Raw genomic sequence first — 27,588 nt, 5'->3', positions numbered from 1 at the left:
AGCAAATCATTTGAAACCGTTTTGTTAAACCAGTGCCACTTTTGTGTGTAGGCAAGGGCCTAGCCAGTTTCCTTTTGCATGTAGCTTTATGTAAAGGCTGATTAATTTAATTATGGATGTAGTGGATTCTCCATCACTTGAAGTCTTTATCTCTGAGATTCAGTGTTTTTCTAAAAGACAGGCTGTATGTACTTCAAGCAGAAGTTTGGTGTAGGTGTAGGAATTACTCCGTGGATTGTGTTATGACAGAGATCAGATGATATGAACAGAATGGTCCTTTTTTGGCATTGACATCTATGACTCTGTTGGCTAGTTGATCACCAGACTGATGATATCCTCCTGATAGGGAAACAGGGTGAAGTCTCCTTGCACAAGCACTTTGGGGGTGATACTGTATAATGCTGCAGAAATTGGGAATAAAGTCAAACTGTGTAGTCAAGAATAGACATTGAGAAGAAGGAGGAAAATAATTGTTACCCAGTTTTCGCATGAGTTAGGAGCTCCCAGAGATGGAGACAGCCAAATTCCTCAGTGGGCTGGTGAAACAAGTCTGTAGCTGCTAAAAGCATTGTGGAAAAGGCTAAGATAAAGGGTGATCTTTTCTGGCTGATTATTTTTTTTTCCCCCCCTCTGTGGGTAAGATAGGAGATGGGACAGCAGCAGTACTTCAACCAGAAAAAAACTATCCAGAACAAAAAGAAGCAGTAAACCAGCCTACTGTCTATGGCAAAGGGTGTAAAGTACAAGTAAGGTACAGAATGTGTTTAGTACAGCTGTATTTGTTTAGGTAAAAACATTAAATTGCGATGGAATAGAAAAACAAGGTGTTGCTTAATTTATAAAATTAGATGCATGAAACTACGTGGCAAATGAGCAAAACAAATAGAATATTCTGCCACATCCTAACTTTTACAGGATATGTATAACTTCTTCCATTTGTAGTGGTAAATAAGAACAATGCACATGCTGGGATAAATACTAGTTTGCAAACATGAGTTGTTGCTACAGACTTACCTTATTTAAACCCAGCTCTCCAATTTAAAAAAAAAAATCTTATTTTGAGGCAGTGGGAACCTGTGTAATATGTTAATCCAATGTTAAATTGCAGTGGTCCCAGCGGTTAACTGTGTAAACTGCTCTTGAGTCTGTGTAGCTCATAGTTTACATTTGGAACTCAGTTGACATTTACTCAGATATTATACATACATATCTCAGTGTTAGATTATTAATTTAAGACATCCATTAAAATCATTACTCTGAGTTATGATACACAACCAGCTTTAGGTTTCTGTTTGCTTCTGCATTCTATCAGCAGAAATACAAAACCGAAAAGAATGCTTGTTGCTCTACGAACGTGAAGGAAACATACTCAAGAATGCACATTACTTTTCCTCTGGCCTGAACAGGTGCAATGTTTTAGCTTACTTGACCCATAAAGGTAACCAATCCTTCATCTGTTGTTCTCTCCACAGTTTCTTTCAGTAAGCAAATAAGCTTGCCCAGTGGTGAATTTGTAGCTGAAGATACAATTTCTAATTTTTCCTTTTTACGACAATAGGACTGTAGGAGCTCTTAGGAAAAATTTTAATGCCTCGTGCTGTGCTGAAACAGAAAAGCACTAGTATGAACTTGGAATCTTCAGGCCATATTTGAAGATGGTAACAAAAAAGAAAAATTGTGCAGCAGAATGGAACCTGATGTAATGACCATAGAAGGAAGATGTTCTCTTAAACAGCAGACCATATTGCCTTCCTGACTTTCACAAGGAAAAGAACACAAAGAATGGTCTGCCTTCCTCAATAAATACATGAAAGGAGAAGTAGTTTTTCATCCTTCTAGTCGGAAGGAATCTAACTTCAACTGAAAAATTCTGCAACAGAAATTAGAGGAGGGAAGTTCAAAGAGCCTAGCTTCTCGAGCTGAAACAAATTCAAGTTTTACTGTTCTGAACCAATATATCCAAGCCATTAGTTAAAAGGGCAATTGTGGTTTTGTCTGAGAATGGTGAAATGGAAACAGTTGACTACAGGAAACGATTTACGATATTTCATAGAATGACTCTAGTTCCTGAAATCATGCATTAAATCCCCGTTTGTCCAAATGTCTGGAGAAAAGAATAAGCAGTAAATAACTAATCATGATTGTTTGTTTGTTTGCACCTCATAATTAACCAGAGGAATAGAAAAGCTGGCAGAAAAGGCACCAAATGCATGGTCTGATTGGACCCTACTTACGCTGTGCTCAGTCATGCCACAACTGCCAGACTAACAGGACCCTGCTCATGCTGCAGGTCAGCCATGCCACATTTGCAGGACTAATGAAATCCTGCTTGTTTTGGGTTGACCACGCCCCATACAGCCAGCCCTGGAGGGCTGAGAGGATGAGCTCAGATATAGAGGAATAAGCAGGTGGTAAGAGGCCTCTTGGCCCTCCATAGTTAAGAGAGTGATAAACAAGGTGTGAGTCGGCGTTATGGAAGCCTTTTTCACCCCGCAATCCAGTTAGAAACAAAAGGACATGTCCATGCAGCTGTTACGTAGCTTTGCCTGGTTCAGTACAGGATACAGTGGTGGCCAAAACCATGTTAGCAGCTTTGAAATTTTCAATAGGTTGGTTATTTGGGGAGCCATTGGACTAAGTGGTGACAGTCCTCAGATAAATCAAAGAAGTTCTTACAGAACCGTCCTGGTTCCAAACCTGGGAAAGGAAAAGCTGGTCTTATTACAGGTCTAAGTATCCTTTTCATGGCTACTCTGGCTAAGTAATGAAGGTGAGACTACAGCAAAAGCAGGTGAAACATGTCTAAGTCTGGCTTCTCCTCTTTCCGATCTTCCCTCAGTGCAAATTCCAGCACTAGAAACGCTCTCCGATTGCAGTTGGCTTCTCTCAACATCTGACAGATGGGTCCTGGATGTGGTTCGACAGAGGTATATCAAAGAATTTTCAAAGATTTAAACTTGTCCTTTTTTCCCTTCTGGGGAGTTGAGGATAGCAGAGAAGAGGTGAACTGTGCATAAGGCTATAGATCATCTTTTGTGAATTGGCGCGATAAGAGTTCTCAAGGTCGAGATGTTTCTCCAGCCATGGCTCACTTTTGTTTCTGGTCTAAGAGATCCAGGAAGGACTGAGTGATGCTGGACTTAAAACGCTTGAACAAGTTCACAAAGAGACAAGATGGAGACATTGAAGTCAATAGTGGTGGTGATCTGCTAGGGGGCTTACTTTCCATCAGTTACTTTGAAGAATGCCTGTCTTAATATGCTGGTTCACCAATGCACAACTGATTTTTGCAATTAACTCATGGGACCGATCATTTTCAATATAGCATGCTGTTTTTTGGACTGTCATCCACTCCTTGAGTGTTCACAGAAGTCCTTGTCGTCTTGGTAACTTTTCTCAGGATGAAGAGTGTACAGGTGTACCTTTTCCTGGACAACATTCTGTTCGGAACCTGTTCTTGGGTCCAAATGTCGCAACAGATGGTTTCATAGTAAATTTTGAAGTCCTCTTCAACCATCTCAGTGCCTAGTACATCTTGGAGTATTGATTAGACACAGAGGCCCATAACTAAAAGACAGGACAAGACCACCCTCCTAAGGAGGTGCCGGAGGACACCAGTAAGCACTCTAAAAAGTTGGACTCTTCCCTGTTTCTCTCTAGGGTATTGGCTCCAAGATTCCTCCCCATCTGCTGGTCCCTCTATCAGCAGCAACAAAGATCATCATGTCTCAACTGGTCATTAGAACATAGCAAATCAACTGTGATTTCGTTCTTTCTTCAGGGCTAATCTCCCTTTCTCTTCATAACTCTTTAGCTGTTCATTTTCCCTTATCTCTTTTCGCTATTCCTTTTCCCAAAGAGACTATCAATGCTTTTTTTTCTCCGTTTTTTCTTCTACAGTAGTTTTACTGCTTTTGGCACTTAGCAATTCACATTGTTACAGATCCCATACCTGCTGCCACTGTATGTAGCTGTTCAGGGCAACTGCATCTATATTTCCGTTCAGTGTACAGCAAGGGAACTCTCAGACTTCTAGCCCCTCAGCTATTGCCTCTTGTATAGAGAACTTTCTGCCTCGGGTATTTCCAGACTGCACAGTTTCCTGCCTTTACTGTGTTTATTCCTGGCATAGATAAGTTGTCCAAGGACACCTGCTTGCTTTCTCTTCAGAGACAGTTAACGTGTTTTTAATTGCTCCAGTAATAAGGCACCGCACAGCACTTCTTATGCAAGCCTACTTTATTTTTAAGGTAAAAAGCATTACAGAGAAAACGTACTAAAAACAGAAAAAGAATTTACATACATACTAATAAGCTTAACAGAGTTCACTCTAACATAGGTTCTGGCAGGAGCAATCCTCCTCCTCCCCACCCAGGCTGATTCCTTGTGGTTACGAGTTCATCACCCCTGCAGCTCAGAACAAGTACCCAGTAGGCCCAGTCTTTCCTACCCTACCCTAAGGACTGGGGTCCTGTCTGTTCGCTGAAGAAGGCCTTGGGCCAGTTTAAAATCAGGTTATTTATTCAAAAACCCTTTCTTTTTCTGTTAGTCCCTGGAGAATACACTTTAACTAGTATATGCTTATTTCTCCAGGGGGTAGCTTTAAATGGTTGATAATGGAGGGAAGTGCATTAGTCTCCCTCCTTCCCTCCTAGGGAAGGTACATACTGCCACAATAACACATACATATATACACCGCTACCTCGATATAACGCCACCCGATATAACACGAATTTGGATATAACGCGGTAAAGCAGTGCTCCGGGCGGGCGGGGCTGTGCACTTTGGTGGATCAAAGCAAGTTCAATGTAACGCGGTTTCACCTATAACGCAGTAAGATTTTTTTTTGGCTCCCAAGGACAGCGTTCTATCGAGGTAGAGGTGTAACTGCATTTTAATACAATGTACCCCAAAGGTATTAACCCCAATTCCATAAGGTTTGTTCAGAATGTTGTCCATCTGTCACAGTCTCAGCTTACCACCTGCCCAGTCATTATCTGATTATAACTTACTGTGTGCATTCCAGCAGAGGTGAGCTTTGAGGAAAGACTTGGAGGTAGTAGCTTTACAGATTGTAACTGGGAGCTTATCCAAGTTGTAAAGACCAGTCTAGGAGAGAGTATAGATGTGTTTGATGGAGGAAAAGAAGGATTAGGCAATGAGGCTGACATCTTTGGCAGAGCCCACCTTGTGATAATAAGTCAAATAGGAAGGGATGGGCTAAATTGTGAAGCGCTTTGTAAGTAGGGACAGGAAGTTTGTGTCCGATGCATTAGAAGACGAGGGACTAATGGAGGGGATTAAAAAGAGTGTTTGTGTGATGTAGTCAGAGCAACAAACCAAAAATATCTTTAGCAGCTGTATTCTGACTGAACTTGAAGGATAGGGCAAGTTTGGAGGCATTGAGGCCAGAGAAGAGGAGTTCACGATAATCGAGGCATGAGCTGATCAGGGCTTGGACAAGAGTTCAGCAGTGTGAGTAGAAAAGGTCATGTCTTGCATATATTGAGGAAGAAGCTGCAAGATTTAGACAAGGTCTGGAGAGATGGGTAAAAACACTGAGTCCACTATAAAGCCAAGATTATAAACTCTGACAGGTAGGGCAGCAGTGTTGTCCATCATGATAGAGAAAAGGGGGAGAGGGGAGTGCTTTAGGTGAAAGAACAGGCGCTCTCTTTTTTGCTATGTTAAAATTAAGCTGATGACTGAATGTAGTGAAACTTCACTAGCACAGTAATTTGATATTCTCAGAAGAATAGTGCATGCTACTTCTAGACAAATTATTTTTTAAACAAACTTTGTTTATAAATCTTTTTTTGCATTTGCCAGTTTAATCTTGCAACAGTCACATTCAGAAATGCCCAGAATCTTTCCATTGAAGCTGCAGTGTGTATTGTCAATCCATATTGTCTAAACTGGATTTTGGTTTTAATAATCCGTTTTTGTTTATTCTTGTCTATGAGGATTTTCTGTGCCGGAAGTCAGAGATGCATGTGCAGATATGGAATAGTATCTGCCCTTACATGGAATATTTTAAATCTTTCTACAAAGACTCAGATATGTCATAACAAATATACCAGCTAGCAAGTAGCTTAGATATAAAGGCGGAAGGAATTGGTTTGTCTTGCTGTGATAACGTTGCCTCCAATGTATGTTAATCATCTAAAATTTTATTCATACAGGATTAGTTCAGATCGCAGAAAGGAGAAGTCTAGAGATGCAGCCAGATGCCGAAGAAGCAAGGAATCTGAGGTCTTCTATGAACTTGCTCACCAGCTGCCTCTTCCTCATACTGTCAGTGCACACCTTGACAAGGCCTCCATTATGAGGCTGACTATCAGCTACTTGCGCATGAGAAAGCTGTTAGATGCAAGTAAGTGAATCAACTTATTGTGGCTTACCAACAGAGACCAGGAAAGGGGTATGAGTGATCTGAACTCGCCCCATCCCTTTTACATTGGTTAAAAATATCCCAATGGAGGGAGGCTATCAGTGAAGACACTGGTAAAACTAGAACTTTACCTTTTACTGTGGGGCCTTGAGAGTAAAAATAAATACAGCCAGGCTGAGGGGGGCCGAAACTGTAATGTACACTCCATTTTTTTCATACTTATTCTAAAAAGACCAGTACCATTATTATTTATTTATCTATTTTATTTATTTATTTTAAATCTCAGCTGTGACCCCTCACGCACACACACACCAGGCTCTGGACTTTCTGGGCATAAAACTTGACACCATCTCCACTCTGCCTACTTCCCTTGCGAGAAGGAAGGTAGATCATACCCAAGATAGCTCACAGCACCTGATATGTAGTTGGTAGATGTAAGATTAGGTTTGCTAAATTAGAGTATCCCTGTTTAAATGAAACCACTGAAAACCATTATGTGTTGTGCTCCACTTAAGATATCCCTCAGTAATACATGTTCCAGGAAACAGCACTATCCTAGTGGTAGCGATGGGGAGTGACAGCTGCGTAAGTGAGACAATAGTAGTTTAAACTCTGCGTAATGGAGGACACATCTAGTCAGTGCCAGGTAAATAAGTGGCATTTACCAAGATGTTAAATACAAATGACACAAACTTTTGTCACTTCATCTAGAAGTTGTTAAAGTTTAAAAGAAAAAAGATCAGATAAAGGTAAAATGCAGCTACCATTGCTTTTATTTTGGCATTTTTGAACATAGTATGTGGTATTACTAATTTTTTATCGGACACTCTTTGAAAGCTCATGTTTTTAAGTGAGATGCTTAATCAGGACAACCATTTCTCCACCTAAGTATCCCAGAAATAAATTGTGCTGTCTTTGGTGAGCAACCTGTCAAACTAGCTATTAATGTGTGGGATGACTTCAGGCATCAGGCAATTAAGTGTGAATGATGTGAGGTTAGTCTAAAAAACAATAAAAATATGGGTTCTTCTAGGTGACCTGGAGACAGAAGCCAAAATGGAGAAGGAGATGAATTGCTTTTACTTAAAAGCCCTTGATGGATTTGTCATGGTTCTTTCCGAGGATGGTGACATGATTTACATGTCTGAAAATGTGAACAAGTGTATGGGGCTCACTCAGGTGAAATATTGACACACCTTTAAATGCAATTTCAATGTTGTGCCTATTGTACATTCTTGACTACTCAGAGCTAGACTCACACTCTTTTACTTCTACAGTTTGAGCTGACTGGGCACAGTGTGTTCGATTTTACCCACCCATGTGATCATGAAGAGCTGAGAGAAATGCTGACGCACAGAAATGGTAAGAAGAGGCTACTCTTTAATTTAATGACAGATGGTTCCTATCTGTTGTATAATCAGATGCTGATATTATCAGTTTTGATATTGTTTACCTCATTTACTTGAATAGGAAAAAGCCCGAATCCACAGTTACCTGGTTACTGAGACTTCTATGGCTTCTTTAGAACAGGCACCAAAGGTATTTAAAGAATAAAATAACCGTGAAGGGGAAAAAAGGAGTCAGTAGAGAGAACTACTTGCTACACGTCACTTCTCAGAGCTTGCAACAAATCTAGTTGGGACACTATAGTAAGAGGTGTCAGAAAGAGCTGAAATTCTCCCGAGATCTCACGCTGCTTCGGGGGATGGATGTTCTGAGAGATGCGAGTTACTCAGTAGTGCTTAAAAAATATATATATATTGTCTCAAATAAAATTATTGAAGATGGAAGGAATGAAAATGCCTGAAAGATAAGAAACATTTAGAGGTAGGATGAGTATAAAGAACATCTTAATTGGTTGATGTAGAAGAATTTGAAGATAATAAATCTGTATTTTTCTGTACTGGGTCTTGGAGTGTGTGTGCAGGGCAAATCTTTCCACAGGATGCTGGAAGAAGTTCTATTAAGGTTGCAGTTCTCAGAAAAGGTATAGAAAAGAATCATGCAGCAGCTTTATAAATTTCAGATGATTTAGATCTTGCCTCTTGCTTTGGCATGAATTTTGGAATAACCAAAAGTATTTAAATTAAATTGAATCTTCAGCTAATACTGGTCTCTGACTATGCGGTTGCTTCACTGCAGTTCTTTATTCTGAAGTTACTGTCTTTTTGACACACAATATATTTGATAGGTTTTTTTTTTCCCTCTGTACTAGAATGGAACACACTAATCCCATTTTCTCCAACTGCACTAGAGAAAATTAAAACTTCCACAATCCTGTTACTCATCAGCCATTTGCAGGCTCAGTGTAGACTATGCGATTGAACTACTATATTTCCACTGCAGCAAATAGGGAAAAAGTTCAAATATTGGGTATGTGGCAGCCAAGCAAAGCCACTGTGCTTATTTCCAGGGAGAATGTCACGGAGGGTAAGTTTACATTGCAGATGGGGTGTAATTTCCAACTTGGATAGACATACCTGTGCTAACTTTGATCGAGCTAGCACACTAAAAAGAGCAGCGTAGCTGTGAGTGTGGGCTAGCTATCTGAATACTTCCCTAGGGTCTTGGACAGGATTGTACGCAGGTCACTAACCTTGACTGCCACCTGCACTGCTATTTTTAGTGCGCTGGTTTGATCAAAGCTAGCACAGATACATCTATCTGAGCTGGAAATTATACCTCCAGCTGCATTGTAGACCTACTCTGAGTCCCTGGAATGATTAAACAGAGGATGATTATAAATTCCTACACGTCATCAAAATGCGTAGGACTTGATTCTGTTTTCTCACGCCAAGGTAAATCAGGAGTGACTCTGAAGTCAGTGGAGAAGACTAGTTCAAAGCCAGTGTAAAAGGAAAAACAGGCCCTTTTAATGTTAATACTGAATTTTCTAAATCTTCCTGCCATCATCGCTGGTCCATGCATCTAGTGCTAAACTGAATCTTTGTACTTGAAGCAATTAAGTGTATTGAACAGATGCCATATTCAATACAGCGGGATATAAATGGATCTGTTGCAAAGATAAATTATTTTTAAAGACTGCAGTTTCATAATAAGTAGATATAATGTAGACCCGTTCTGGCATGTCTGAATTAGTCAGTTTTCAACATGGCTTCCCTACTCCCTCACTCAAAAGGTCTTTTCTGTATATAATTGAGTTCTATTTCCTGACTTCAATAACAAAAGTGTGTCTTGATTTGTTATCCCTACAAGGCTAGCATGGCTTTGAATAACCTAGGTTCTGTTCTGGCTCACATATAACAGAATTATTAACCCATTTACAGTCTTGGTGCTAAATATTTCTGTGTGTGATTGTACAGGGGTAACTGAAGCTAACATTTGGCTAGCAGAAACATTTATTAATAATGCTGGACAATCACAGCACAGTTTAGTTTCAGATCCCAGTTTGTGTTTTCAGAATTGTTTTTAAATTGACAACTTTTTATATAATACTTGCACAGATCTAAGTCAGCAAGAACCAGTAAATGTGCCATCTTTAAACAGCTGCTTCTCGGAGTAGAACCACACATTAAGCTGTTTAAACAGATTATTCAGAAAGTAATAATGATGGTAATACAGACGCTCCCCGGGTTACGCAAACCCGCACTTACGGAAGAAGTCCCGTAAGTCCCATAAGCGGTGGGTTTTTTTTGTTTGTTTGGGTTTTGGCGGGGAGGGGGGGCGTAAGTGTCGGGTATACATCCCCGACTTACGCAAAATTTGACTTACGCAAGGCATTCCATTCCGGAAGTCAGGGAGCGTCTGTATTGTGATATCGTAAATTGTAGATTTCTGAATATGCTCTGCCTAGTTCATGCACCCAGAAACTGTGTGCTGTTTAAAAACTTTGAGTTTATATGTTGTTGCTGTGATCCTCTGAACATGTGCATTCTATCAATTTTTCTTCCTGTGACTATCATAGTAACTGTGTTGTCTTTAGAGTATGAACAAACTATTGCATACCTGTAACGTATGCTAGAATGAGCCTGTATTCTGTAAGCTTCCAAATTGTACCAGGTCGAATTGGTGGCATGAACTCATTATGAATGCATTCCTGCAAACTAACCCTCCTCCACCATCCCCAAACCTTATCTGTCCATCTGTGTTTCCACTCACAAACACACTAAGCTGTTTATGCTTATGTTGATGAAGTCAATTTGCACTAGGGTGACCAGACAGGAAGTGTGAAAAATTGGGATGGGGTGAGGGGGTAATAGGCGCCTATATAAGACACAGCCCCAAATATCGGGACTGCCCCTATAAAATCAGGACATCTGGTCACCATAGTTTGGACCTTCTCTGCCCAGTCTGAGCAGTTTGTTCCTGTTGAAATAGCCCTCTCTGAAATTCTGACTTCTCATTTTTAACACAACGCTTTAAAGAAAAGATTGGTCTTCAGAGGTTTGTTGTTAATGAATCCAGGTGCACTACAATTAGATGATTTGTACAGTAACCTAAAATGGCATCCATTAATATTAGGTTGCACTAAGATTTCTCCATTGACTTCAAGGGAGTCGAAGGTGTGTTTCAAAACTTGGTTAATACTTATTGTATAATTCTAAGTTCATATTTAGACACGTTCATGAATCTGTAACATGGACTTGACCACAATCTTAACTCCTGCTGTCATGAGCATGGTGCTATAATGAAATAATTTTGGGGGTGGGATGTGTAATAGAGCTGTTAATCTTTCAACAGTTCTCTCACCCTATTTCTCCTCCCCCCAATCCTTTGCCTATCTTCATGTTCTGTGTTTCTCTACTTTACACTATAAACTCTTTGAAGCAAGGGGCCATGGTTCCCTAATTTCTGTAAAATCCCTTGTAGCGTTCCAGATGGTATAGAGATGGGCTTTAATAAAGGCTGCTCAGGATTACAACAGAGCAAAGTACCCATTATTAAGGAGTCGTGATGCTCCTTCAACAGCAATCCCGCCCTGAGTGGCTAGGCGTCCGCTTCAGTGCCAGCCTTGGAGACCTCTGTGCAGCAGCATGTTACTCTCCGTAAATCATGCAGATTATTAATCCTGAATTTAAATACACCTCTACCTCAATATAACGCTGTCCTCGGGAGCCAAAAAATCTTACCGTGTTATATCGAACTTGCTTTGATCCATCAGAGTGCGCAGCCCCGCCCCCCGGAGCGCTGCTTTACCGTGTTCTATCCAAATTCGTGTTATATCGGGGTAGAGGTGTAGTGGTTTTTTTTTTTGTTTTTTTTTTAAATACAGAAAACCTAAAGATAGGCCAAAATTGGTGCAATATATCTTTCTTTTTTCTTTTTTTTTCTTCCACCGACCATGGGTGTGAAGAGGGTTCAGACTAATTTCCTGTGAGTTTAAAATAGAGATTGGGGGGAGGGTGGAGGGAGGAGAAACAATACACATTAATTCTCAGTCTCTCTCTCTCTCCATCTGCCCCCACCTTGAAATCAGGGGGATTACTATAAATGGGACCTTGAACCTATCCTTGCTGTTTTTGCAAGACCAGCACTGCAATTTCTTTTGCCCATCTCAGAGGAAAAACTTACCTGAAAACTCCTCATATCCAAAATGAGGTCAGGCCTCCCAGCATGCATCATTCACATAAAAATAACCATTTCGTCTCTACTTTTGTGTGTCCTTTATTCTAGTCACATAGCTAGTTTTGCTGCACTTATTTGAAGCTTGTGAAGGTGATGAAATACTCACATTTCACTTAATATTTTTTATTAGGTCCTGTGAAAAAGGGCAAAGAACAGAATACAGAGCGTAGCTTTTTCCTCAGAATGAAGTGTACACTGACCAGCAGGGGAAGGACAGTAAATATAAAGTCTGCAACATGGAAGGTAATCAACCATGGGGTATACATGAATATTGATATGACTAGAACCTTTGCTTTTCAGATCTCATTGGGTGCAAGTATCCACGTTTGGAACAAAGTATAAAATAATTAGCTTGCAGCAGTGCAATGTGGCATTCTCCAATTTCTTGCTGATTTGGTAAAACCTACAGTGCACTCTTGTGACTGTAAGTTCTTAAATATGCTGCACTGCAACTTAGAACACATCTAGGATGTAACTGAAAATTAAATTTCAAAATAAGAGAACCTTTTTAATACTGACCTTTCAACTTAAGTCAGGAGTCACTAATAATTATTAAAATATTTGTGTGAAGCTTCCTGCTCTTGCATAAAATTAAGTAGGATTACATCATGATGATGACTGATTCTGATTGACTTTAAAGTGGTTAACTTTGTGAAGGAGGCTAGCATTATTATTCCTCTTTTGCTGGTTCTCCCCCACACCATAACTGGAATACAATATAGCTAATTTGAGTCTCTTAAAATGGATTCATCTTATTTCCCAGATAAAATATGGTCACTTTTATATATCCAGTGACTGCACTCTGTTTAGAAAGTTTCTGTGGCTTTCAGTTTGTCACATATTCATGATCAAATCCCCAGTTATACAAACAGTTCTGACTTCAGACTCACAGGGAGGCAGAAAGTGATTGCCAGGCTTTTGTATTTTAGGAATATTTGGAGTATGATGGAACTCTCTCCTTCCACCTTCATCCCCACAAAGAATGCAAAATACAGCTTTGTCTTCCATCTCTGTTTCAAACAGAAATATAAGCTGTGTCTTTTGTCTGTGTTTCAATTTGAAACATAAGCAATCAAACACCATCTGCTAATGCACAGTGCCACTGATGAGTGATTGCATTCATGTGTTGGCTGTAGAGGCAATTTTCAAAGATGAATCAATTAACTTTAGTATAAATTCAATGAGCACCAAAAAGGGGAAAAAAAGTTGGTAGCCAACTTAACATTTTTAATGTGCATAGTGTAAGTGGGGAGGAAACTTTATTTACGTAACTGTAGCAGATGTCACATATGCTTGAATGCTGCTATTGCATTTTGAGTACTGACACCAGTAGTTCACCTAGGGAGAGAGGAAAGCCATTGCCCACTTCTGAAATTATAACCGTTGTAATGTCAATCTCCTTTTCCAATACAGAACTTAGTTTTTAAATACTTTTTTTTTTTTCCCCTGTAGGTACTTCACTGTACAGGGCATGTTCGTGTGTATGATGCCTGCAATAATCAGACTCTTTGTGGATATAAAAAGCCTCCCATGACATGCTTGGTGTTGATTTGTGTACCTATCCCTCATCCATCAAACATTGAAGTCCCTTTGGACAGCAAGACATTCCTCAGTCGCCACAGCCTGGATATGAAATTTTCGTATTGTGATGAAAGGTAAAGCCAAGTATAAGCTCTGACAAACATTCAATGTATTATTGTAGTTTTTATATTTGTGGGTAGTTTTACTTCTTAACTTTTATCCATCTATAAAACTGAGTTCATATGTGATACTTCAGGTTTTACTAGCTTGTCATTTTTTTAATTGGTCAATATATTTTATGTAAAAAGCAAGTTTTGTTTTGTTTTTTGTTTTTTTTTTAAACCTGAAAAGTTTACTACATTAAGGAAATAATTCCTGTATGGAGTCATCACTTACGGAACAATTTGAATTGGCAGAGTAGCACCTTTCATCCAGAAGGATCCAAAGGCACTTTAAAAATTAGATACCCTTTTACTCATCAGTGAAGTGCAGCCACCTCTGGGATGCTGCTAATTTCAGTGTTTTATATTTCTTTATAAACCTTTCTTGCATGTGTACAGTTGACCACTTCTGAGCAAAATGCTTTTATCTAACAGGTTCATATTGCAAACGTAACTTGTCAAGTTCAGAATATGGAATAAGTAACTTTACAACATTTTATTTAAAACTCAAATCAATAGCAGTGCATGCTACTTATTGATAGAATAAGCAGTGGTCGGAGATTGCGTCTTCTAACTTAAACTGTCGCTTCATCAGATTGCTGTTAGATTCAAGCAAATATTGCATGTTAGTGCAAGTGTTTTCTCAGAACTGGTCTGCATGCAGAAATGGCACTGATTCAGCCAATTTAGTGAGATCAGTGCCATTTCTGTGTGTTGTTTCTCTGGTTTCTTTTGATATAGGCAGTTAAACTGAGTGCTCTTTTTTGTTCTGTGTACAACGCTGCCATCTAGTGGTTATTGGATTTAAATCCAAAAAGACTTTCACTTGTAAAAGTTAGGATTGCTGAAATTTCAGATTCTCATTCCTCTTAAACAATTACAGAATTAAAACAATTACAGAATAAAATAGTGCTGAAGCAGGTATAATGTCTTATCTATGTTTGATTTAACTTCTGAATATAGCATTGGAGAGACAAGGTGGGTGAATATAGTATTAGCACAAATTGCATACTACATCTTGTACACCAGTGTCCTGTATTTAATAAGAAAAAAATGGATGTATAAAGACCTGAGATTAGATTTGAATAACCAAAAGTGGAGGGTTATGAACATTCCAGCTGGTAGTAAAACTGTGCCTCGAAATACTAGTGGAATAGGACTATGAGATCTTTGAGATAGGCGAACATCAGAAGAGACAAGTTTTCCTCAAAAAGAACAGGAGTACTTGTGGCACCTTAGAGACTAACAAATTTATTAGAGCATAAGCTTTCGTGGGCTACCAAAGAAGTGGGCAGTAGCCCATGAAAGCTTATGCTCTAATAAATTTGTTAGTCTCTAAGGTGCCACAAGTACTCCTGTTCTTTTTGTGGATACGTACTCCTGTTCTTTTTGTGGATACAGACTAACACGGCTGCTACTCTGAAAGTTTTTTCCTCAGTTTAACCCTGCTTGAAAGGAAAACTGTCATTTTACATGCACCACTGTTGCTAGCAATGTATTCATCTGGGAGTTTCTGGTTTGGAAGAGATTGCATCTTTAGAGCCATTAACATCTACATTAAATTTATTCATCTAATCATCAAAATAAATGATTGTTAGCCAAGTGATCAGGGATGCAGAACCATGCTCTTGGTGACCCTACACCTCTGACAGCCATAAGCTGGGACTGGACGACTGTATGGATCACTCAATAATTACTCTATTCTCTTCATTCTCTCTGAAGCACTGGTACTGGCCACTGTTGGAAGATGGGATACTGGGCTTAAATGTACCATTGGTCTGACCCAGTAGGGCCATTCTTATGTTCTTATCTACTTCTCTATTTCTGCTTTCACTTAACTTTTTTTCTTTTTTCTTTTCAATTTAAAGAATTACAGAGCTGATGGGATATGAGCCAGAAGAACTCTTGGGTCACTCCATCTATGAATACTATCATGCTCTGGACTCTGATCATCTGACCAAAACTCATCATGATAGTAAGTAGAAAGACAGACTATAACTCTCTGTAACTTAAGTCCTAGGGAGGCTGTGGAATCTCCATCTCTGGAGATATTTAAGAGTAGGTTAGATAAATGTCTATCAGGGATGGTCTAGACAGTATTTGGTCCTGCCATGAGGGCAGGGGACTGGACTCGATGACCTCTCGGTCCCTTCCAGTCCTAGAATCTATGAATCCTTTAGATAAGATAAGGAGGGTGAGGGTGGGGGTGGGGGTAGGAAGGGAATTATTTGAATGTTTTTAATAGCAAGTGTGGATCTGAAGTGATTAATGTATATTTTTGCTTTAGCTATAAAAAGCCACTTCATTATTCTAAAGTTGACCTTTCTGCTTTAGTGTTCACTAAAGGGCAAGTGACTACAGGACAGTATAGAATGCTTGCTAAGCATGGTGGATATGTCTGGGTTGAAACTCAAGCAACTGTTATATACAGCACTAAGAATTCCCAACCACAGTGCATAGTGTGCGTAAATTACGTCTTGAGGTAAGCTGTGAGTAGTTAAACACTTTTTGCATGTTTCTTTATTATAGATTAAGCCAAAGCCCAAAGGATCTGACTTCAAGTTAGATAGGTTCTGGCACTTACCATCTCCTTTATAAGCAATGCTTTGCAATTGCCTAGAAAATTGCCAGATACAGGGTTAAGGGAGCAATAAACTGGGAAGTAGAGTTACTCTTTAATGTATACCTAGAACTCCCATTGATGTCAATGGGGAAATCTGAATGTAGAATGAGGATGGACTCTGCAGGAGGGGTGCGGCAGGGGGTGCGGAGTGCAGGAGGGGGCTCAGGGTAGGGGGTTAGGATGCGGGCTCTGGCCCGGCGCCATTACCTCGAGCAGCTCCAGGGTGGCAGCAGGGTTAAGGCAAGGACATGGTGTCGGCCGCTTCCGGGAGGTGCGGGCCAGGGCAGGCAGGGGAGCCTGCCTTAGCCCTGCTGTGCACGGGCTGGCAACCCCACGGACTGGATTGAAAGCCCTGACAGGCTGGATCCGGGCCGCAGACCATAGTTTGCCCTCCCCTGGGCTAGATAGATGTAACTCGAGATCTGGACCTTTGTCTGGAGTTCAATATACCTTTGTCTGGAATTTTTCAGTGGTGTTTTAACTCTGTCACAAAGCAGTAGTTAAAATATAATCTTTCCTCCCGTTTCTTCATCAGTGTGACTTTTTGTTGACTCAAAACTTTTAACTTTTCACTGGTAAAATAACTGCATTGCTAAGATTGACTGCAACTTGCTGTTTTTGGAAATCTTTTGAATTTCTTCAAAATTGTGAATGAATCTGTAATAATCATTAAGACCGCATATAAGTGTTGTAAAAAAAATGGTTACAAGATTTCTATCTCCGTGTTTGGTATTTTTTTTAATCTGTTTATTACTGACATTTTCATAAAGCACAGCTGTCCTAATTACTTACGTGAAGTTATCCTTTTATACTATCGCAAATGGTTGCTGAGAAGATTGAATTTGAGGGATGAATGGGCAATAGCAGAATTTTAAAAACTCCTGTATTAATGAAAATGCATATAACATGAGCAAAGAGAAATAAAATAGAATTGTTTCTAAACTTCCTACGAGTTGCTAGCTGCTCTTTAAAGAATAATCGTTTTTTGTTTTTGACAGTGAAATTGTACAGAAGGAGTTATTTCTTTCCCTTGCACAAACTGAGTGCGTGCTGAAACCAGTGGAGTCTCCTGATATGAAAATATTCAGCAAGGCTGACCTAGAAGATACTAACAGCCTCTTTGAAAAACTTAAAAAGGAACCAGATGCTTTAACTTTGCTCGCACCAGCTCCTGGAGACACGATTATCTCTTTAGATTTCAGCAGTAATGGTGGGTTTGTGTTTAAGTCAGAGACCCTATTAATTAATAATATTAGTGCATGTTAAAATAAACATTAGAAAATAACTTGCCAATACCACTTGCCTAACAAAAAAATATTTCAGCTGCTGTTATTTAATGAGGTCCATAGACACACTCCGCGTTTTTACTTAGGTTGATGGTTTTTTTTAATTTTTATAGAGTCTGATGAGCAACAGTATGATGAAGTTCCTTTGTATAATGATGTAATGCTCCCCTCATCCAGTGAGAAATTGAAGAATATAAATTTGGCTATGTCCCCACTTCCTGCCTCTGAAATTACAAAGCCACTTCGTAGCAATGCTGACCCTGCACTCAATAGAGAAGTTGTATCAAAACTGGAGCCAAACACAGAGCCACTAGAACTTGCATTTTCCAGCCACCAGAGGCAAGGCCAGCCAGCCAGCCCTTCTGATGCAAGCACTAACCAAAGTTCACCTGAGGTCAGTCATACAATTTGGGAAGACAGTCATCAAAATAAATGTGAAGTAGGCTTTTGAGTAAATATCTCTAGACAAAGTGGTGTGAACAGAGTTTTTAGAGTATTTGCGTATTATTTTGATTGTATTTCTAAATTGTGGCCATGTAATGTTAAATTATATTTACAGCATAACCTGTCAATAAAAGATTACTTTACCTTTCAGTTTGAAAGCTATATTTTCTGTTTTTTTTTAAATTAGAGATTAAAAGTGCATGTGAATATGTAACTGCTTTGAGTACATCTTTTAAGGAATTTAGGCTTCAGAGATCTGCTTATTGCAATTAATGAGTGAGTTACAGCAAATCAGTGTATAAACTTCTGATGCTTTTATACCTGTCCCACATCCCCAAACTGTGGCAATCTATTAAAACTGACGATAGTGAAAACTCTGGGCATATTTAGATGAATGCAAATACTATCCAGTCCCATTGAGTTTTCATTAAATTTTTGCAATTATAGTTTGGTCGCACGTTGTATGTTTTTTTTTTTTTTTTAAGAGTGAAGCTATAGAATCATAGGACTGGAAGGGACCTCGAGAGGTCATCTAGTCCAGTCCCCTGCACTCAAGGCAGGACTCAGTATTATCTAGACCATTCCTGACCGGTGTTTGTCTAACATGTTCTTAAAAATCTCCAGTGATGGAGATTCCACAACCTCCCTAGGCAATTTATTCCAGTGCTTAATCACCCTGACAGTTAGGAAGTTTTTCCTAATGTCCAACCTAAACCACCCTTGCTGCATTTGTTTCTTGACACAATGCAGAATAACACAATGTTGAACCAATTGAAAATTTGTACTTAAAACTGAATTGAATTGTCTTGACAGCCCCGTAGTCCCAATGACTATTGCTTTGACGTGGATAATGATATGGCTAATGAGTTTAAGCTGGAATTAGTGGAAAAACTCTTTGCAATAGACACAGAAGCGAAAAATCCATTCTCTACTCAGGTATGTACATTAAGTTAAACTTGCGTGTCATCTTAAGCCTATCCTAGAGTGCAGTATTAGTATGCTTATTTTATCGAATGTTAAAATTAATGTGTTAAATACAGGAGCAGTATTTCTGAAAACTAAAGAAGAGTTGGTAGCTGGTTTCTAAATAGTTTTTGAGATCTAAAAAAATGGTGCTCACAAAGCACTATTCCAGAGGTTTGGGGAGAGAGGAAGTGGCAGACTATTTACAGATCATTAAGGCATTCTTGGGTATTACACAGATACACTAGAAACTTTATTTACCCATTTTATTATTCTTTCAGGAAACTGATTTAGACTTGGAGATGTTAGCTCCTTACATCCCAATGGATGATGACTTCCAGTTACGATCCTTTGATCAGCCGCCTTCACTGGAGAGTGGTTGCGCCAGCTCTCAGAGTGTGGCCACCAATACCATATTTCAGCAAACCCACGCACTGTCTACTGCCCCTGAGGAAGTAACACCAGTGAAAACAGAATGCATGGATGACATTAAGACTCTCATTGTTTCTCAGTCTCCTGTCCTCATAATCAATGAAACCAACAGCGCTCCAGCATCACCATATGGTGCAAATCGAAGTCGAACTGCATCTCCAATCAGGGTTGGAAAAGGAACATTGGACCAGATGGAGAAATCTTATCCAGGAACACCCAATTTGTTAACAGTCACTTTGAGTAAAAGGTATTTTAAAAATGAAGCTGAAATCCTGTTACCCATTAATCTTGAAGAAATTAGACCTGTAATATATTTCTCTAGCCTGTACAGTAGAGCTTTATTATCTGCTGTCGTCTTTGATCCCTTTATGCTTTAAAAGAAGATTTTAAGTTTAGTGCACTTCGACAGCAACTGGAGTTGATTTCCCAGAACCTTTTTTGCATTTGTATTTACATCAAGTCTTTGTATAGAAAACAAACAATTGAACCATTCTTGTTCCTATTTTTTGTTCTGCTCCTCTTCATACTGAGTTGTGCAAACAAAACAGTCCAGTAGGCCATCTGAAAGAGGGTATGCATAAGTAATTTCTTGCCCAGTTTCTGATGTGATGCAGAGACTGCCTTAAGCTTAGATGTTATGCTTAAAATAAGTTGTACTTCCATAATATGGATTATGGGCATCCATAACAGATTTTTATCATGACATACAGTGTCACCAAATCAGAATTTCAATCCATTTGATAAAACAAAGTAGCTTTCCCTGTGCACGGACATGCAAAATGGATATTTTAACTGCTGTCCTCATGCCCACTCTCAAAGGAGGGACAGGAGAATGACATACTTAAGCTTTCTCTGTTTTTCTGTCGAGAGGAACTTTTTAAAGGACAGCCAGTTTTCCATGTTAAGATCAAAAGTAGTTGACTTAACAAGATTTAAAGCTAGAATTCTTTCTAATCATACATTGAAACTGTGAATCACTCACATAAAAAATTAGGACACATAAATAACTGACTGTCACTGTGAAATATTTATTTTACAAAGTGCTTATAAAAGACTAGCTGGAGGATAGTAGGAACTTTAACGGACTGAACCCATTTTTCTTAGATCTGCTGCAATGGATGAAGAACTGAATCCAAAGATGCTAGCTTTGCATAACTCTCAGAGAAAGCGAAAGATGGACTATGATGGCTCACTTTTTCAAGCAGTGGGAATTGTAAGTTTTGGTATTATTTTTCTTTTAAAAGTAGTTGTTAATTCTGGAAACAGTAAGATTACCATTGATACAGAATCTCGACTTTAGCTAGTGCAATACAGCAAAATCCTGTGACCAAAGTAATCATTTAAGTTAATAACATCCTATGTCTTCCTGGATGCAAAACCCCTGATTTCAATTCTTTCCCACTGTCAAAATAGTTTTAAACTACCCTCTGCACCCAGACAGATGTCTCAGTTAGATAGAAGATAAACTTTTCATTTGTGAAACAGTCTCTTGGAATGTGTTTAAGTAGAAAATAAGGCATTGTAAGAACATGAGACTAAAAACAATGTTCACCTGCTAACAGTGTTTCATAGATTCATAGATTATAGGACTGGAAGGGACCTCGAGAGGTCATCGAGTCCAGTCCCCTGCCCGCATGGCAGGACCAAATACTGTCTAGACCATCCCTGATAGACATTTATCTAACCTACTCTTAAATATCTCCAGAGACGGAGATTCCACAACCTCCCTAGGCAATTTGTTCCGGTGTTTAACCACCCTGACAGTTAGGAACTTTTTCCTAATGTCCAACCTAGACCTCCCTTGCTGCAGTTTAAACCCATTGTTTCTGGTTCTATCCTTAGAGGCTAAGGTGAACAAGTTCTCTCCCTCCTCCTTATGACACCCTTTTAGATACCTGAAAACTGCTATCATGTCCCCTCTCAGTCTTCTCTTTTCCAAACTAAACAAACCCAATTCTTTCAGCCTTCCTTCATAGGTCATGTTCTCAAGACCTTTAATCATTCTTGTTGCTCTTCTTTGGACCCTTTCCAATTTCTTCACATCTTTTTTAAAATGCGGCGCCCAGAACTGGACACAATACTCCAGCTGAGGCCTAACCAGAGCAGAGTAGAGCGGAAGAATGATTTCTCGTGTCTTGCTCACAACACACCTGTTAATACATCCCAGAATCATGTTTGCTTTTTTTGCAACAGCATCACACTGTTGACTCATATTTAGCTTGTGGTCCACTATAACCCCTAGATCCCTTTCTGCCGTACTCCTTCCTAGACAGTCTTTTCCCATTCTGTATGTGTGAAATTGATTTTTCCTTCCTAAGTGGAGCACTTTGCATTTGTCTTTGTTAAACTTCATCCTGTTTAACTCAGACCATTTCTCCAATTTGTCCAGATCATTTTGAATTATGACCCTGTCCTCCAAAGTAGTTGCAATCCCTCCCAGTTTGGTATCATCCGCGAACTTAATAAGCGTACTTTCTATGCCAATATCTAAGTCGTTGATGAAGATATTGAACAGAGCCGGTCCCAAAACAGACCCCTGCGGTACCCCACTCTTTACGCCTTTCCAGCAGGATTGGGAACCATTAATAACAACTCTCTGAGTACGGTTATCCAGCCAGTTATGCACCCACCTCATAGTAGCCCCATCTAAATTGTATTTGCCTAGTTTATCGATAAGAATATCATGCGAGACCGTATAAAATGCCTTACTAAAGTCTAGGTATACCACATCCACCGCTTCACCCTTATCCACAAGGCTCGTTATCCTATCAAAGAAAGCTATCAGATTGGTTTGACATGATTTGTTCTTCACAAATCCATGCTGACTGTTCCCTATCACCTTACCACCTTCCAAGTGTTTGCAGATGATTTCCTTAATTACTTGCTCCATTATCTTCCCTGGCACAGAAGTTAAACTAACTGGTCTGTAGTTTCCTGGGTTGTTTTTATTTCCCTTTTTGTAGATGGGCACTATATTTGCCCTTTTCCAGTCTTCTGGAATCTCTCCCGTCTCCCATGACTTTCCAAAGATAATAGCTAGAGGCTCAGATACCTCCTCTATTAGCTCCTTGAGTATTCTAGGATGCATTTCATCAGGCCCGGGTGACTTGCAGGCATCTAACTTTTCTAAGTGATTTTTAACTTGTTCTTTTTTTATTTTATCCGCTAAACCTACCCCCTTCCCATTAGTATTCACTATGTTAGGCATTCCTTCAGACTTCTCGGTGAAGACCGAAACAAAGAAGTCATTAAGCATCTCCGCCATTTCCAAGTTTCCTGTTACTGTTTCTCCCTCTTCACTAAGCAGTGGGCCTACCCTGTCTTTGGTCTTCCTCTTGCTTCTAATGTATTGATAAAAAGTCTTCTTGTTTCCTTTTATTCCCGTAGCTAGTTTGAGCTCATTTTGTGCCTTTGCCTTTCTAATCTTGCCCCTGCATTCCTGTGTTGTTTGCCTATATTCATCCTTTGTAATCTGTCCTAGTTTCCATTTTTTATATGACACCTTTTTATTTTTTAGATCGTGCAAGATCTCGTGGTTAAGCCAAGGTGGTCTTTTGCCACATTTTCTATCTTTCCTAACCAGCGGAATAGCTTGCTTTTGGGCCCTTAATAGTGTCCCTTTGAAAAACTGCCAACTCTCCTCAGTTGTTTTTCCCCTCAGTCTTGATTCCCATGGGACCTTACCTATCAGCTCTCTGAGCTTACCAAAATCTGCCTTCCTGAAATCCATTGTCTCTATTTTGCTGTTCTCCCTTCTACCCTTCCTTAGAATTGCAAACTCTATGATTTCATGATCACTTTCACCCAGGCTGCCTTCTACTTTCACATTCTCAACGAGTTCCTCCCTATTTGTTAAAATCAAGTCTAGAACAGCTTCCCCCCTAGTAGCTTTTTCAACCTTCTGAAATAAAAAGTTGTCTCCAATGCAGTCCAAGAATTTGTTGGATAGTCTGTGCCCCGCTGTGTTATTTTCCCAACATATATCCGGATAGTTGAAGTCCCCCATCACCACCAAATCTTGGGCTTTGGATGATTTTGTTAGTTGCTTGAAAAAAGCCTCATCCACCTCTTCCACCTGGTTAGGTGGCCTGTAGTAGACTCCTAGCATGACATCTCCCTTGTTTTTTGCCCCTTTTAGCCTAACCCAGAGACTCTCAACACTTCCATCTCCTATGTCCATCTCTACCTCAGTCCAAGTGTGTACATTTTTAATATATAAGGCAACACCTCCTCCCTTTTTCCCCTGTCTATCCTTCCTGAGCAAGCTGTACCCATCCACACCAACATTCCAATCATGTGTATTATCCCACCAAGTTTCAGTGATGCCAACAATGTCATAGTTGTATTTATTTATTAGCACTTCCAGTTCTTCCTGCTTATTCCCCATACTTCTCGCATTTGTATATAGGCATCTAAGATACTGGTTTGATCTTTCCTCCCAGTTTTGTCCTGACTCTCCTTTCTCTCTGCCAATATAGCCCACACTCCCTCTCGTTTCCGACCCATCTCCCCGGTCTCCATGTTCCCCACTTACCTGTGGGCTTTGCTCACCTGTCCCCGTCGAACCTAGTTTAAAGCCCTCCTCACTAGGTTAGCCAGTCTGTGTCCGAATAGGGTCTTTCCTCTCCTCGAAAGGTGAACGCCATCTCTGCCTAGCAGTCCTTCCTCGAATAGCATCCCGTGGTCTAGGAAGCCAAAGCCCTCCTGGCAACACCATCTTCGCAGCCAGGCATTCACATCCATGATGCATCTGTCTCTGCATCTGTCAATGTGTGTCATTGCTATTTCAAACTTTACCTCCATGTCCCTCAAAATCAGAGACGGTGCAAAGAGCTGGAACAGGAGCAGCACGGATTTGGAAGGATGTATAAATCCTACAAATATAAATAGATTTAGAGAGATCTCTTATTGCCTATGTCACTTGTCAAATAAAATCCCATTTTTAAAAAAAACTTCACACAAGTTAATTCTCTACAGTGGTATGCGTCTCGAGACTTTTTTTCTGATTCTTTGATGTTCTGTAATGTAAGTGTGGTCTTAGAATATGTCTACGTAGCAAAAAAAAACCCATGGGAGCAAGTCTTAAAGCGTAGGTCAACTGACTTGTGCTTGTATTGCAGGACTAAAAATAGCAGTATAGACATTTGGGCTCTGGTTGGCGCCTGGGCTCCAAGATCCTCTCCCTGTTTGGCTGGGTTTCAGAGCCTGAGCCCGAATGCCTGCACTTTCGTTTTTAGCCCCACCGCACAAGCCCTGCAAGCCTGAGTGAGTTGACGCGGGCTCTAAGACTTGCTGCCAGGGTTTATTGGTTTTGTTTTCTGTTTTGCTTCGTAGATGTAGGCTAGCATGCTCTAGAGTACAAGCGTGTTTTCTTCCAAATAGCGAATTATCCCTACATCATCTCCTGGCTTTGGAATGACTGCTTACATTGTGTCTACTGGCTATCTGACCTCTTGTCTCCCAGAAGGCTGGGGAAAACTTGTACATCCAGTTCTTCTGGAAAGCTCCTGCAGCTTTTTGTTATGTAATTTAGAGACTCTTGTTTTTATTCTCCTTAGCGTCTTTTTTTTTTTTTTTTTTTAAATAAAACATTCTAACGTATTTTCATTCTCTTTACTCTTTGCATTCGCAGGCATGTTTGTTTGGTTTTTTCCTGGTAGCCTTTTAGGAATTATTGTTCTCCATCAGTGTTCTAATGATCCTTGCTGCCTTTGTTTTACATATTGTTGCTATGGCTGCCATATTTTTCCCATTTAGGCCATTTCAACAGATGTCACCACTGACAAAATAGCAAATGATCGATGCTAGCTTCGTGTATTGCAATGTAAGCCAGCGGCTATAATTAAGGTTCTGTTAAGGCTTCCATTTATACAGTGCCTCTCATCCCCTTTTTCTCACGTTTATAATTTTCTCAATTTCTCCTTTTAGCTAAAATTTCTATTACTGATTTTGTCTCTGCTTAAAGGCAACTTCTTTCTGTCCATGTATTTGAAAAATTACTCTTTTTAACACGTTTTTTGCACGGGTAACTCAAAGGTTGTGCTTTAAAAGATTAAATTTTCTAGTGTCTAAGTCAGGGTTGGCCAAACCGTGACTCGTGAGCCGCATGCGACTCTTTTACAGTTAGCCCACTACCCATTCTCCACCTACCAGACTGGGGGGAGGGGCTTCTGCCCTGCAGCGGGGTGGGGGTGGGGCTAGGGGCTTCTGCCAGAGATGACTGGTGCCTGCTTGGGGGGGACGACAAATTAAAGGTCCCCCCCCCGCACACCATCCCCTCTTACCCTCAGCGGTCCCTCCGTGCAGCTCCCAGGTGTTAAATCCACATGGAGAGGTAGCTCCTGCAGGGAGGGGCAGCTGCTTTAGCTCTGCTGAGAGAGGCAGCAGCAAAATCAGTGGCTCTCCCTGCAGCTCCCAGCTATTTGCCACTGACTTTCCCCACAGCCTCAGCTCCCAGCTTGCTGGTTCCAGCAGCTGCTGTGCAGGGAGGAGGCCCGGTGGCACCATGTGACCAAGCAGGGACGGCAAACCCTGGCAAAAATCTGGGGGGGCGCCAAAGGTTTCCATGTGTCCCCCTCACCCGTCACCTCTGGCTTCTGTCCAGCAGAGAGGGGGGTTTCGGGGCTTCAGCCCTGTGGGGCACGTGTGCCAGGGCTTAGGGCTTCAGCAAGAGCAGGGCTGAGGGCCTGAGTCTGGGCAGGTGCTTCCCGTGGGGCTGAAGTTCTGAGAGACACGCACCCACCCCCACACCCCGCTTTTCAGGGCCGAAACCCTGAGCAGGCGCCTCTCACAGGGCTGGAGCCCCGAACCCCAGCAGGCACATGGCTCTCAAGCTTCTGATGATTGCCATATGCCGCTCGGAGGATCAGTAAGTTTGACCACCTGGGTCTAGGTTTTACTGAGGACTACTTCTAAACCAGCTTGTACAGACTGCCCCAAATGGAGTTGTAAGCATTTGAAATCTGTTTTGCACATGTGTAAAAGAAAACTGCCACTAAAGTTTAGGTTTATACTATCTCCTATTTTAGGATTATGTAAATATAGATCCTGGTTTCATAGAGCTACGGATAAGATTTTATGGTCCTCTTCAGTGTGGCATTCCATAGCTCTGTGTATGAAGAGAAACTGGAATATCGTTGTCTATTATTTATGTATTTTTTTTTTATTTTTTTTTTTTTAAACAAGGACATTTCGGGTACGTCTACACAGCAAGCCTCAGAGCTTGGATTGACAGACTTTGGTTCAGGGGGCTTGCACTACAGCACTAAAAATAGCTGTGTAGACATTCCGGCTCAGGCTGGAGATTGAACTCTGAAGCCCACCCCTGAACCCAAACATCTACATAGCTATTTTTAGCACCGTAGCTAGGCTCTGAGATTCTTTTGCTATGTAGATGTATTCTTAGTTCAAAAGAAAAAGACATCTTTTTACACCAAAGGCAGTTTTGTCTTGTTTATATAGATTTCACATATGTAGAAAATTCTTAGCGAAAAAGGGAAGTAATTCAAAGTGAAAAGCAACATACCTGAATATTTAAGTCTCTAAGATTTTCACAGCATTCCACGGTCTTCACCCCTCCATGTTCAACAGCCATCTACCAGAGAAAGAACAGAACTTCCAAATCCGGGCACCAGTATTAGCACTCTTGCCAGCAGTTGCCCAGCTTCCAAGCATTTCTGTAGATGGTTGCCTTTTCCTTTGTCTTGCTTTCTGGTTTAGCAGACATGTTTTCTTACCTAGTCCAGAAAGCAATAACTTTCCTACGAAGACACACACAGCCTTCTGCTCTCTCCTATGCTCCAGAATCTCTCATCTGCTGCTGTCACAAGTTATTCTAGAGCCACGGCTGTGATTGGACGAGTCAGGATTCCACATTGGTAGGGCCCTACCAAATTCAGGGTCCATTTTGATCGATTTCATGGCAAGAGGGTTTTAAAATTGGTCAATTTCACATTTTCAGATGTTTATATCTGAAATGTCACGGTATTGTAACCATGGGGGCCCCAACCCAAAAGGTACCCGGAGGTAGGTCTGATCTCCTCTGAGAGCAGCCCTGCAAGTGAAGAAGAAATCCTGTCCCTCCCCGGAGCCTCTGGCTGGGGAGGATCAGATGTCACGGGGACATGTTTTTCATGGCCGTGAGATTGGTAGGGCCCTACACATTGGCAATGAGAACAAAAG

General features: G+C 40.5%; 1 protein-coding gene across 4 annotated transcripts; it reads left to right on the top strand.

Moving 5' to 3' along the window:
• The first annotated feature begins 607 nt into the window (after positions 1-607).
• LOC135983221 (hypoxia-inducible factor 1-alpha-like) lies at positions 608-24,983 on the top strand. 4 transcript variants are annotated; one of them, XM_065593788.1, is made up of 13 exons: positions 608-751; positions 6,183-6,373; positions 7,425-7,570; positions 7,669-7,753; positions 12,108-12,220; positions 13,430-13,632; positions 15,528-15,634; positions 15,994-16,141; positions 17,281-17,492; positions 17,682-17,962; positions 18,826-18,948; positions 19,257-19,654; positions 20,512-24,983. In XM_065593788.1, the coding sequence occupies exons 2-13, from the start codon at positions 6,325-6,327 to the stop codon at positions 20,705-20,707; spliced, it is 2,061 nt and encodes a 686-aa protein (XP_065449860.1). In that variant the 5' UTR covers positions 608-751; positions 6,183-6,324; the 3' UTR covers positions 20,708-24,983. The 4 variants fall into 4 exon arrangements, with proteins under 4 accessions (XP_065449860.1, XP_065449863.1, XP_065449861.1 ...); XM_065593791.1 differs by lacking the exons at positions 608-751; positions 6,183-6,373; positions 12,108-12,220 and having other exon boundaries at positions 7,534-7,570; XM_065593789.1 differs by lacking the exons at positions 608-751; positions 6,183-6,373; positions 7,425-7,570; positions 12,108-12,220 and adding an exon at positions 7,862-7,930 and having other exon boundaries at positions 7,684-7,753.
• Positions 24,984-27,588: the final 2,605 nt, after the last annotated feature.

This window comes from Chrysemys picta, chromosome 4, assembly GCF_011386835.1.
Source record: "Chrysemys picta bellii isolate R12L10 chromosome 4, ASM1138683v2, whole genome shotgun sequence".
In the NCBI taxonomy this organism is placed as follows: Eukaryota; Metazoa; Chordata; order Testudines; family Emydidae; genus Chrysemys; species Chrysemys picta.
This window is presented reverse-complemented; position numbering and strand designations above follow the sequence as displayed.

Bases quoted from the DNA above. Each gene is read 5' to 3' on its own strand.
- LOC135983221 (XM_065593788.1), top strand. From the start codon at position 6,325: ATGAGGCTGACTATCAGCTACTTGCGCATGAGAAAGCTGTTAGATGCA. The intron at 6,374-7,424 runs GTAAGTGAATCA...GGGTTCTTCTAG, and splicing joins GAGAAAGCTGTTAGATGCAA to GTGACCTGGAGACAGAAGCC. The intron at 17,493-17,681 runs GTGGGTTTGTGT...TAATTTTTATAG, and splicing joins TTTAGATTTCAGCAGTAATG to AGTCTGATGAGCAACAGTAT.